The sequence below is a fragment of the Durio zibethinus genome, chromosome 15 (genome assembly GCF_047325235.1).
Source record: "Durio zibethinus cultivar Kanyao isolate XHJ-2024 chromosome 15, ASM4732523v1, whole genome shotgun sequence".
Classification (NCBI taxonomy): domain Eukaryota; kingdom Viridiplantae; phylum Streptophyta; class Magnoliopsida; order Malvales; family Malvaceae; genus Durio; species Durio zibethinus.
This window is the reverse complement of record NC_143176.1, coordinates 13707778-13720673: the sequence shown is the minus strand read 5'-3', so window position 1 is coordinate 13720673 and position 12896 is coordinate 13707778. Positions and strand designations below refer to the sequence as shown.

The 12896-nt window shown below is 33.4% G+C and overlaps 1 protein-coding gene across 5 annotated transcripts; it reads left to right on the top strand.

The window, feature by feature from the left end:
• Positions 1-3334: 3334 nt before the first annotated feature.
• On the top strand, positions 3335-11114 carry LOC111301803 (putative CoA ligase CCL12). 5 transcript variants are annotated; one of them, XM_022897779.2, is made up of 14 exons: positions 3335-3652; positions 4286-4415; positions 4532-4791; positions 5170-5371; positions 6003-6043; positions 6547-6675; positions 6845-6918; positions 7014-7234; positions 7822-7916; positions 8000-8216; positions 8428-8553; positions 9398-9496; positions 9781-9987; positions 10626-11114. In XM_022897779.2, the coding sequence occupies exons 2-14, from the start codon at positions 4320-4322 to the stop codon at positions 10737-10739; spliced, it is 1881 nt and encodes a 626-aa protein (XP_022753514.1). In that variant the 5' UTR covers positions 3335-3652; positions 4286-4319; the 3' UTR covers positions 10740-11114. The 5 variants fall into 5 exon arrangements, with proteins under 5 accessions (XP_022753514.1, XP_022753512.1, XP_089600731.1 ...); XM_022897777.2 differs by having other exon boundaries at positions 3335-3664; XM_089744605.1 differs by lacking the exon at positions 4532-4791 and having other exon boundaries at positions 3335-3664.
• The last annotated feature ends 1782 nt before the right edge of the window (positions 11115-12896 follow it).

Below are 12896 nucleotides of genomic sequence, written 5' to 3'. Positions count from 1 at the left end.
TCTGATCAACGCTGGTCTGGTTCGGTTTGACCGATTTGGTGGTTCAATCAGCAATTCGAGCGATCTAGCGATTCAGATCGATTTGACCGATTCACTAGAGGTTCGTCTGAACCGACCAAAGGTTGGCTGAAGTGGGTTGGCGGGTTGATTTGCGAGGATCTCGGGTCGGGTTTGGTCTACGCGCGGATCCTCTTATGCTTGAAACGGCGTCGTTTTGGCCCTATGCTTAAAACGACGTCGTTTTACTTTTAATGTTTTTTATAAAAGTCAATTTTTTTTAGCTCATTTCACCATTTCTACAAAAAAAAATTTTTTTAGAGCTTTGGGTTCTCTTTGGCCCCGTCGAAATTCGATCGCCAGACTACCGTGCCCGCCGTCGCCTGGGTGGCCACTGGCGGTGGTCGTCGGTGATCGAAAATTTTGAAATCCTCCTGGAAGTTTCTTTCGACGCGATCTTTTTAGATCCGATCTCCTCTTCGTCGGAAATGACCTCGATCGATGTAGATCGGGGTTCAAAGTTTTCTATTCTTTTTTTTTTAAAACTCAAACTAATAACCTTTCTTTTTTGTTGCAGGTATCTCCTTAGCGCTGGATTCCTCGCCAATTCGACGAGGATTGTGGTTTCTATTTTATAATTTTTTTGTGTTGGTTTTCGTAGATCTGTTTGTTTTTTTGTTTAGGTATTTGGGGATTTGTTTGTTTTTTTTTTTTTTTTTTTTGTCTAAGAGATTATTGGTAGGGGTGCATATTTTTTGGTGTTCTGGTGAGGAAATATCAGAGCGTTTCAACCAGCTCTGAAAGGAGGAAGAATCGAGTGTTTTATATGGTTGAAAATGGTGGTAGCGTGTGTTGATGGAGTGAAGGAATTGGACGAGGGGGTAGTATGATGGCTGGGGTAGTAACAAGGCGTGAGTGGCTTGGTAGGGCGTGGGTGGTCAGCGGGTGCCGACCTTTTTTCATTTTGTTTCTTCTGTTTGGATTTTTTCGTTTGTCTTTCTTTATTTTTTTTATTTAAAATTTAAAATTTTTTAATTAATTAATTTTTTTAGATTATAAAAAATGTAGATCCGAACAAAATTCGGTGCCTACATAGCTTGGATTCTGTTCTTGCTGATTTGCGAAAATTTTGAAAATCTTTTGCTTTGTGTTTCTCCTAATTGCTTCTGTGTTGATCGCCTGATTGAGAATATTAATTGCTTTTTGAGTTTGGGCTGTTGGTTTTGATTCTTTACAATGTCTTTGACTGAGCTCAAATTTATTGGGCTTTGGGTCTAATTGAATTTGCTCTGATTTCACCGATTGATTCTGCAATTACCTTGTTGAATGCCTCTGTTCTCGGTTGTTTGTCAACTGGACAATTAGGCTCGAATATTGCTTTCTGGAAATAGCTGGTTTTGATTGCTGTTTGTTTTCTGGGTATGAGAGATTACTGATGAGTAGCCTCGGGCAATAGTTAATTACCTAAGAATTGGAGTTGGAGTCGAGTCTTGCTCGATTCTCCTCTGTATTTTTTGTCTCAATTGCCGTCTGTCTTCTGGCTTGGTTGATTTGGGTTTAATATATGATTTTTTTTTTTTTTGGCAGGAATTTCAAGGATTTTTATTGAATAACCAAGATCGAATCTGTTACGATTCGATTCTATTTATGTCCTGATTTTTCCTTTAAAATGTCATTTCTGGAATTGAATACCAAGTACTTTCCCAATTTTCCAATATTTCAAACATGTTTTTAAAAAGTTTCTTGCTTTTTGTTTTGTTTTTTTTTTTTTAGTAAAACGAAAAAGAAAAAATAAATACTAACCACTTCATCGATTGGGACCCAATCACTAATTGAATAGTCAAAACCAATTTTGAAGATTCAATAAATACCTTAAAAGACTTAAAAATTCAAAACTCAACTCAACTCGAATTTGTATGATTCCAAAATCAAACGAAATAACTAAATTAACCATTAGATTTAAAACTGTCTCGATAATTCAATTAAAACACTCGGATGAAATGGGGTTCTATAAGTATAGAAGAAAAAAAAAAGAGTAAAAAATTTTTAAAGGAAGAAATTGATTTTATTTTTTCAAAACAATTTTAATTTTTGAAATATAAAATATTTTTCAAATTTTAGGTTTTAATTGTCAAAAAATAAAATTTAAAAATTTAAGAAAAAAGAAGAAATTTTATATATTAAGTCATGGAGATTACTTTAATGTATCTCTCGTGACTTAATGAAGGGGTGATACACGTCTAAAATGGCAAAAATGTCCCTTTTCTCATAAATAATGAAAATACTCCTATTATAAATGATTAAATTGCTATAGTACTTCTCTTATCAAAAGTATAAAATTATCTCTCTTATCATAATTGATCAAAATTATTATAATATCTCTCTTATTATAATTATAATTAGTTTTTTTTTTTTATCATAATTGATCAAAATCACTATAATACATTTCTTATAATAATTATGAAAATATTCTTCTTATCATAGTTGGTCAAAACTATTACAATATTTTTATCATAATTACAAAAATAACCTTATAATTGCTTCATCATTATGTATTTAATTTTAACATAATATAAAATTAATCACATATTAAATTACTAAAATAACATTACCATTTCATGAAAATTTGACATGTGATATTTTATGAAAATTAATATAATACCTTTATTAAATTACATATTAAATTAATTATATAAAACTTATCTATATATTAAATTACTATAATAAAATAAAAAAATATAATATGATAAATATAAATGTAAAAAGACTTAACAACAAAATTAAATTATCTTTTATTTTATTTTAAATATTTTTATAAAAAATTTATAAACTACAATAAATTAAAAACTATATATTTTATCAAATGATTAATAAAACTACAACGATTAAAATATATAAAAAATTAACAAAAAACTATAATTGTAATATATTAAATATTAAATATTAATTTTAATACTTTTTTAATATTTTATTTATTTTATTTTTATTATTTTTGTATAAAAATAATTATAAATGTATTCAAAATAATAAATAATAAAAATAAAAATAATTTTTGATAAAAGATAATTTACTCCAGCGTAGCATGTTGCTACGTCTAGTTTTTATTATGAGATGACCATATTTAACACGTATTAATAACAAATAAATTTAAACTCAGAAATGTAAAATGTGACTTTAAATTGACTTGAGTGGAACCCAAAACTGAGTAGCCGGGAATAATAAGACTGATAGTTGTACTGCAAGTTTTGAACACGTGGCTCACCGTCTTCCATGTCATTTCGCACCTAACACCTACATTAGCAGGTATTAATAAACTTCATTTAGAGCAGAGAAAGTCAGGCAGTCTTGAGAGTTGAGACGCAGACAATGAGATGGGAAAGAGCATAGGTGAAGTGGGCTTAGAAGATTTGTGCACGGCAGGTGGGTCGAGCATAAGCATAGAGGAAGCCACCGAGATTTTTCAAGTCATAAGAGAAGCCATAGCTATAGCCATAGCAGGAACCGTAGGGTCTGACCCTGACCCAAGACAGGTTTGGAAACATGTGGTAGATAGGGGAGGGTTAAAGCCATGGCACTCTCATCAGCTACATCAGTTGGTCTACTACTCTGTCTATGCCAACTGGGATGCCTCCACCAATGGCCCTCCTCTTTACTGGTTCCCTTCTCTGTAATCTCTCCTCTTAGTTTTACTATTTTCCTTTCTTTCTAAACTCTAGTATGGCTATTGAAATAGAATAGGGCTGGGTACGGGTATTTCCATTTTGTAAGTAATCTAGCTGCTCTTACAAGACAGGTGTAGAGAGAAGGAAAGAGAGAGAGAGGAAATGGTTAAACATTAGTGGAAAGGTGAGTGAAACTCGAGAGTAGACTAGACACTTGAAAATGGAAATTAGCAAAATTATTGTTAATTATTGCCTTATAAAGCCCAACTTGATTGTATGGTTTGATGAGTGACAGTTTTCAGTTTCCTACATTATGTGCTGTGAGTTTGATGAGTTGAATTCACTGCTCATTCATAAAAACGCTTCATTGCTGCTTGATGCTTATATTTGCATTTTACTGTAAGAAAGGAAAAAAAAAGTGCTTTAGTTCTAAAGTTAACATATGTGTGAATGTCTAGAAAATCTCTGTTGCTAAATTTTAGGCTAATGTAACATAGTTCTGATATATTCAATTGTCGTAGATTAGCAGTGAAAGAGGACAGCATAGTGGGCATAGTCATTCAAATCAATGAGTTGAACTTAACATATGATATCTTCTGCTAAATTAGCCTAATATTTTTTTTTAGATGCGAGTCTAAATTTACAAACCTGGGACGTATAATGGAGGTTCATGGTCCAAAGCTTTTAGGGACTTCATACAAGGACCCTATTGCAAGTTTTAGCCTCTTTCAGAAATTCTCTGTCCAGCATCCCGAGGTAAACACTAATTTTTGTCCTTGTACCTTTTGAGATAAATGCTAATCTAATACTAAAATGTATATAAAGTTACAGAGATTTTTTTCCCTTCTAACTGAAAATTTGAATAATTTCAGACTTATTGGTCTATCGTTCTAAAAGAACTTTCGGTTGTGTTTCGTGAATCCCCAAGTTGCATTCTAGATAAAAGTAACAAATTGAAACCCAGTGGGACATGGCTTCCTGGTGCAGTTTTGAATATAGCTGAATGTTGTTTATTGTCCTCTACCCATCCTAGAAAAGAGGAAAATAGTTGTGCTCTTGTATGGAGAGAAGAAGGCTGTGATGATTTGGATGTGAATCGCATTACGTTAAAAGAACTTCGCGAACAAGTCATGTATGATCTTATATTCTATCACAGTCGGTAGTTAGACAGTATCTTATTATTGTGGGCAGGGTGGGATAGTTTATTTCTCTTTGTTTGCATGTTTGAATTTTTGCTATGCATTAACAAGAAATAAAGTTATTGTTGGTAAACATCATTGTTCTTTTTGTTTTTTCATTTCCATTATTTCATTTCAAGGCATAGGGCTGCATGTCTATGAGCATAGCCTTTATCAATCCCGATATACCACTGATATTTATTCCACCGTATGTAGTGATCTCATCTCTATTATTATTCTACTATCTTCATTCTTTTTTTTTTTTTTTTTTGGGTTTGATTAGTATCTTTATATATTAACCTTGTGGTCAGACATTGAAAAATGATTCACAGGATGGTTGCAAATGCACTAGATGCCACTTTTTCAAAAGGTGATGCAATTGCCATTGACATGCCAATGACAGTCAGTGCCGTTGTTATATATCTGGCAATTATATTAGCTGGATTTGTTGTTGTATCCATAGCTGACAGTTTTGCGGCGAAGGAAATTGCAACGCGTTTGCGTGTCTCTAATGCGAAGGCTATCTTCACTCAGGTATATTTTCGAATTCCTTAGGTTATAAAATTCATTAAAGATATGCAATTCGCAAAGGGTATGAACTAAAATATCCCAGATTTTTCAGTTTTACAGTGTTTTGTGCATTGGTGAAAAGTTCATATTATATGGTATTTGATGCATATCAGTTATAGGTGGTCGGAATATCTGCTTGTTTATTTCTGTCTTTTCTCTAAATGACTAGTGATGCTCAATAGTTGGTAAAGGGGTCTCTGTAGTTATGTTTTCCTACTGCATTATTCATAATCTTCTTTGTATATCTTGTCTAATGGACTTCTTTTGAAGTTTTTCCTCGTCTTCTGATGCCAAACTTTTTCCCATATCTTTTTTTTTTTCATTTTTAAATTGACAGATAAATGTAGGGTTACTGTCAAGTGCATAGTTCCATATGGTGATTAGCTTACTGTTTGTTATTTGTACTAACTGACATTCTTTTTTATTACACTTTCTTTGACTCATATTATAGTGGATGAAATTGAAATCAAAGCTTAAGAAATTTGGCAATGATGTAAATATTGGCCCTATTGGCTTTGGTAAAACTTTCAATTTTAAAGCTAATTTCTTTTCTGCTTTGTATTGGAAATGATACAAATCTTCACTTTCTGTTCAGGATTTTATACTGAGAGGAGGTCGAAGGGTTCCTCTATACAGGTAAACTTACTTTTTCTGTACATGCTAGATCTATAATTTCTTTTTCTTTCTCCTTTCAAGTATGGTTGGTGGAAAATCCATGTTTTTGTGCTTGCTAAACCAGTCTAAAGTGAATTTTGTGATTCAAAAACATCTTTTCTATTCTCTCTCTATGGTTTTTTTTTTTTTTTTGAAGAGAATTTTGTTTTGTGTCAAATGGATGTGGGAGGGAGCTGTCTAATACCTAGTCATATGAACTGGTAGGGAATTGAGATTTCATTTGGCATGCTTTGATCTCATTCTCCTCAACTAAAACTTCATTGAATTCTTCAAGACACCTAGGCTGTTCCCTTCAAATAACAGAAAAAAATTTTGCTTTCCTTTCAGTGATAGATTCCAAATTCTGGTTTTTTTCTAACGCACATCCTTGAAGGTCTGAAATGATCTGCAAGACATATTTGAGGTTTAATATGTTTTTGAGAACATTACTGGTGCAATCATGAGGATTTATCCTTCTTACGCAGTCGTGTTGTGGAAGCTGATCCATTTAAAGCTATCGTGCTCCCTGTGACTGGGAATAATCTAGGCATTAAATTAAGAAAACAGGATCTATCATGGAAAGAATTCCTTTCCAGTGTCAATCAACATCAAAGGTAATCTTTACAATTATTAGGTTAGAGAAATTTTGCAATGAAAGGTCTGTTTATCAGTTTTCATCACTTAAATTGTTGTTAACACTTTTACTTCCTCTCTCTTTTTCTTTATTGAACACTACTAAAGATTAATTTACTGTTATGTGTGATGACACTGTCCTCATGGCAGATCCAATCATTACCATCCAATTTATCGACCGATTGACTCTACCATCAATATTCTTTTTTCCTCTGGAACCACAGGTAGAAAAAGTTGTTCTACTGTTGTGCATACTTCAAATTGTAGCTTGAAGTGCACTTTTTTTTATTTTCTAGTCCCAACTTTTTGGCCTGAGCAGGAGAACCCAAAGCCATTCCATGGACACAACTTTCCCCAATTCGATGCTCTGCTGATGGGTGGGCTCACAATGATATTCGAGCTGGGGATGTTTACTGCTGGCCCACAAATCTAGGATGGGTGATGGGGCCTGTTCTGCTCTTCACATGCTTTTTAAATGGTGCAACACTAGCTCTGTATCATGGATCTCCTTTGGGCCGTGGTTTTGGAAAATTTATTCAGGTAATGCTTTAGTGCTTTTTTTTTTTACTGTAAATGGCCATCACGTGGTTATAGCATGTTTTACAACCAATGCTAATATTCCATATGCCTACCATTTAGATTATAGCATGGTTAATAATATTTGAATAAATTATAGAAGAAAATGGCTGAAATAAGGGAATTAGGCTTTGTAAATCTCAGGAGCTGATGAATTATTATAGAACTAAGGGAGATTAAACCTTTGGAGAGCTGATGCCAAGTAATCTTTGGTGTATCATATGCTTAGATGAAATAGAAAAAACAGAGTCCCTAATATGTAGGACTAATAATATGTTTCTGACAACATAGATACAACACAACAATCAGCGAAAAAAAAAAAAAAAAGCTGCTGCTTGGGGGCTATGCAAAACAAGACTATAAGAACTTCTCTTGGTTCTAGTGAGATAAGAGGTGCTATGAACAGGTCTTCGTAGGGAAAAATAGTAGACAGTTTCCTTTGATTTTTCTAGTAAAAAAGTTGGGCTTCATGCTACAATTATTATTAAAATACGGTATACCACTGTATAACATGTTAAGCCACCTTGGTTTCCTACTGTTATCTTGTTCAGGATGCTGGAGTGACTGTTTTGGGCACAGTTCCAAGCTTGGTGAAAACTTGGAAAAGTACGAACTGTTTGGAAGGTTTGGACTGGACAAAAATAAAGTAATTCTTTTGAATTTCAAGAGTAAATGTTGTTATATGACTTGAATTCTCCACAAAATGGATTGATAAATAAATATCTTTAGATGCTTTGCTACTACTGGAGAAGCCTCCAATGTTGATGATGACCTTTGGCTTTCTTCCAAATCTTGCTACAAGCCCGTTCTTGAAAGTTGTGGAGGCACAGAGCTTTCATCAGCATATATTCAAGGAAGCCTGCTGCAGCCACAAGCTTTTGGAACCTTTAGCACTGCAGCAATGACAGCAGGCTTTGTCATCTTGGATGAACATGGAGATTCTTATGTAAGAGCATTTTCTGGCTGGTTTTGTCTGTGGTTTAATTTCTTTGACTGTTGTCCTTGATCATGCCCCTACCTGATTTGTTTTTGAGTGCTAGATGGATAATAATTGTTGTGGTGACAACAATGAATAAAACGAGTCATACAAACTGATCTATGTTCTTCTTAATGTTACATGTATTACTATGTTTTGATTTGTCTGACCTTTGTGATAGCTGGATGATGAAGCTTGTGTTGGTGAAGTGGGTTTACTCCCTCTCTACCTCGGAGCAAGTGATAAATTGCTTAATGCTGATCATGAGAAAGTCTATTTTGAGGGAATGCCAATGCATAATGGAATGGTAAGGTTAAATGCAACTTTCTTAGAATATATATTTTGGTAAAGAATCCAATATATATTCGATAAAGGCAAAACGTACACAGCCCCTAGAAACTGGAAAAGATCATGACGTACCTGAATTGTGTAAGAATCTGTAGCAAACCAGGGCTACTTTGTCTTTCTTCGAATAGTTAAAGTGGAGATCTATATTTTTACTTATTTGTAATGCTATGCGTAGCATACGCCCCCAATTATAGTTGAAATAACAGAATATAACCATCACAGAGGCAATAGCCTTTTACAACTCCTAAACTGAATCTTGCACGTCCCTTTGTGGTTATTTTTCTTTTTAAATTACAAGGTGTGCAGACATTTCAAAAGGACTTATGGGTCTAGTTGACCAGCTTCAAGGCATAGTGCAGTGAGTCCCTAAATGCATAGATATCCTGACTGTTTCATCTGATCATACATCTTTAAAAATCTGAGAAAAGAGTAACCAAAAAAGTGTCAATTGATTTTTTAACTTGTGCTTAGTGTCCTCAAGCATGGGGAAGCCCCTTGTAATCCAAATGTTGCTTCCCCAACGGTAGAGGCCCTAAAATTCTTTCTCTTTTGGGGACTAGCCTATTGCCTCAAAAACCATGAGGCAACCAAGCTGTGCACATCAATGCTCTAAACCACAACATATGGCATTGGACCAAAACGTTTTTACTCATGAATAGCTGTCAATGATTAACCCTCATTTGTTTGCTTTAGTTAATAGCTGTTAGGGAAGTAACATACATAATTGCGATGTAATTCTTCTAAACTGATACTTGGAAGCAGTTTCTTATACATTTTTATTATTTTGGTGCATGAACTGGCAGCGCTTGAGGAGGCATGGGGATGTCCTTAAAAGAACTGTTGGTGGCTATTTAATTGTACAGGGCAGGGCCGATGACACCATGAATCTTGGTGGCATAAAGGTAAAGCATTCTTCCCTCTCTCTCTCTCTCTCTCTCTTTCAAGTCGTTGATAATGAAGCAAATTGAAGATGTTTAATGTTATTTGCAAGCATTTTGGAGTCTGCATTCTAGGAATCATATCGCAAGAAGCAATTCTTTGACTACTGATTATTTTTGTCAAATATGCTCTTGATTGATATCATAGTACTAATTGGATGACAGTGAAATTGGTACTTTGCAATCCTTTATTGTTGTACACTCAAAGCAAATGCAGCAAGAAATTTAAAATCCTTCCTGAAATGCAGACAAGTTCTGTTGAAATTGAGCGTGTCTGCGACCAAGCTGATGAAAGCATCTTGGAGACTGCTGCCATCAGTGTAGCACCACCAGATGGTGGTCCAGAACAGTTGATAATATTTGTGGTGCTAAAGCAAGGATATAATCATCAGCCAGAGAAGTTGAAGATGGTATTCTCAAAAGCTATTCAGAGCAACCTCAATCCTTTGTTTAAGGTTAGACATCTGGGATGTGTAATATCATTTTCATTTTTATGCATATTGTCTGGGGACCTAACCTAACCTAACCATATGAAGCATCCTTATATTCGAACTCAAGTAAAAAATTTTTAAATTACTGAGTTTTTTACAAAGTTATTACTGAAATCCTAGAGTTATAATAAAGCTTTTTTCTTGGTGTAAACACCTTTAAGGACCCTCAAGAAAAGTCGCTTTTAAATAGTTTCAGTCTAGCGAAAACTCATACATATTGGTTTCAAATGCTAATCAGCTATTCCATTTTAAAGATTGACAGACTGAATTTTCATTCACTCATTAAATGGCCTTTTGTTCATTTTTTTTTAATGATATTTACCTTTATGAGAAGTCAAAATCATGGTGCTCATTCCATGGATGGGCTTGGACCAGCAAAACTGGGTCATGTTTTCCTCTAAGAACAAATAACTTATTACTTCTTTGTTGGCTGATGGCAACTGTTTGCCAGACTCATAATCTCGCCTCTGGGAAGTGAACTAATTTGTTTTTAAGTTCTTAAAAGAGTTTTAGTTTTAGATGATATGCAGAAACTACTCATTGCTATCCTAGCACTATGTGCTGATGGGGATTTCACTTTCTTTCTCTTTTGACAATAACAGGTGAGCTTTGTTAAGATAGTTCCGGAGTTTCCCCGAACGGCTTCAAACAAATTACTGAGAAGAGTTTTGAGGGATCAAGTAAAGCAGGAGCTGTCAACTAGAAGTAGAATATAATGGCAATTGAGGTCGTTATTACTGAACCAAACAAAATATTTATATAATTTTCTTAACTATCTATTGAGGTGAAGTTATTGAATAAGAGATAATATCAGCATTGGTCCTTTCCGTTTGTTGGGGGAAATTATGCACTCTGATGGTGCTCCATGTAAGTCTTATTCAGGGTCACCATTTTCCACCTCTGCTAGCTGCATCAAGCGCATCACTCACCTGCATCTATATATGCAAGCTTTTCTTGTATGACAATCAAATCATTAAGCTTTCCATAGTTTGTTTCTAATTTGGAATATTTATGTTAAAGTGATGTTATCTCACATATTTTAAGTATTGTGTTTTTTATGATTTTATATTAAAATTGAATCTTTTTATTTATTGTTGATTGATTTTAGGTTAGATGCTTAATATGATATAAAAACTCAGATTTTGTTTCATTAATCTTTACTCCCTTTGAGGCTTATTAAAATGATGTTATCTCATATGATAAGTATTTTTTTTTATTGTGGTCTTATAATCAAGAGTTGAGTTTGGATTTTAGTCAATATTTTGAAAATAAGGGGGCTTGAGAATTCAACCAGAATATTCACAGTTTGTTCAAGATCCAAACGACTGGATTCCTATGAGTTATTCTCAAATCGTTTCTTTCACAGAACAATTGTTGGAAAGAACAAAATTCTCTAATTCAGAGATAAAAGATTTTTACAATCCAGGACTTGAACCACAAGTCTATAATATGCTAAACAAAGTTTGGAAATCCCATCTTTCAGAAAACAAAACTAGCTTTTGCAAAGGAATGACCAACTTAGCTGATTTCTTAGTCAAACAGGCTAAAGAATTTCAGACTTTTAAAGAAATAGCTTTCCAAAGTCTTCTATCAACAAATCTGCTAAAATAGCAAGATATTGATTTCTTTGCTTTGGAAGAAAACCAGTACAGTCTTCAAGAAATAAATAATTTCTTGAATTTATGTGAATATTTTGAGAAAGATAATTTTGTTTCTTCTAAGCTAAACAAGCTTAAAAGAATTCTTCTCTTCGAAAAAGCTGCGGTATTCTTAACCCCAGAATTATTTCAGTAAATTAATTCTTCTATTTTACAGTCAATAGAAAAACTGTTGGCTGATAAATTTTCAGATTATTATACTTCTACATATATGTATAATACATCTTTTGGTGAGTACATACCTAAACTAAAGTTTCGACTTGACCACGAAAGTTTTGATATAAAAAGTATTGAACTTGGTTTAGTTGGACAAATAACAGTACAAAATTATTCTTTTCACCTTTTAAAATATTTTTTAGCTTTTATAAAGCACCGCTTTATCGAATGTATAAAATGGTCAAAACACCTTTTTTACGTTCATTTTATTATATATAGTTTTTTGGGTACCTTTCAACGAGAAAAATTTTACCAATCCTATCAAATATGGGAATTTGATACCATATCTGGTGGACACTTTCTTCAACCCTATGATATACTTGATCCACCCACAGATCACATTGAATTCTCTGATGATTTAAACAAAATCATCTCTAAATATACCAACCCAAACTCTTATCACTTCCAAACCGGAACTGACCTTATGGACAAAGCAAAATTCTTTTTCCATTTAGCCACCAAACAAGACTATCCAAAAATAGCCTGTTGGACTGATGGCAGACGTATTTTTGTAAAAAGATTTATTGAACCCCAATAAATGTTTTTGAACATCAAACAGATGATGATATTGAGAGTATAACTAGTAACCAATCTTTTTGTACTCTATATCGAAGTTTTTTTTCAGGATTTCATGGTACCAACAGTACGGAAACCCTACTAAGAGCAAATAGTATGCGCTAATCAGGTAATACAGAATTTGCTCAAATTCCTATTTTTGCCGGAGATAATCCATCTCAGCAAGGTACAGTCGATAATCAAACCCATTATCATTCTGTTAACTCTGTGATTAACTCACATACTTCTTCTTCTAGAAAACCTAGACATAAAGATATAAAAATGTTTCATTCTATAAATAATTTTCGCATCTCTAAAGAAATAATATCTTTTGCTAACAAAGTAAGATATTATACTTATGTTAAAGGTTATTTTTATTTTCAAAACTATAAACACTATAGTTTGAATATTTTGATTGACACAGAAGCAACAATCTCTAGCTAT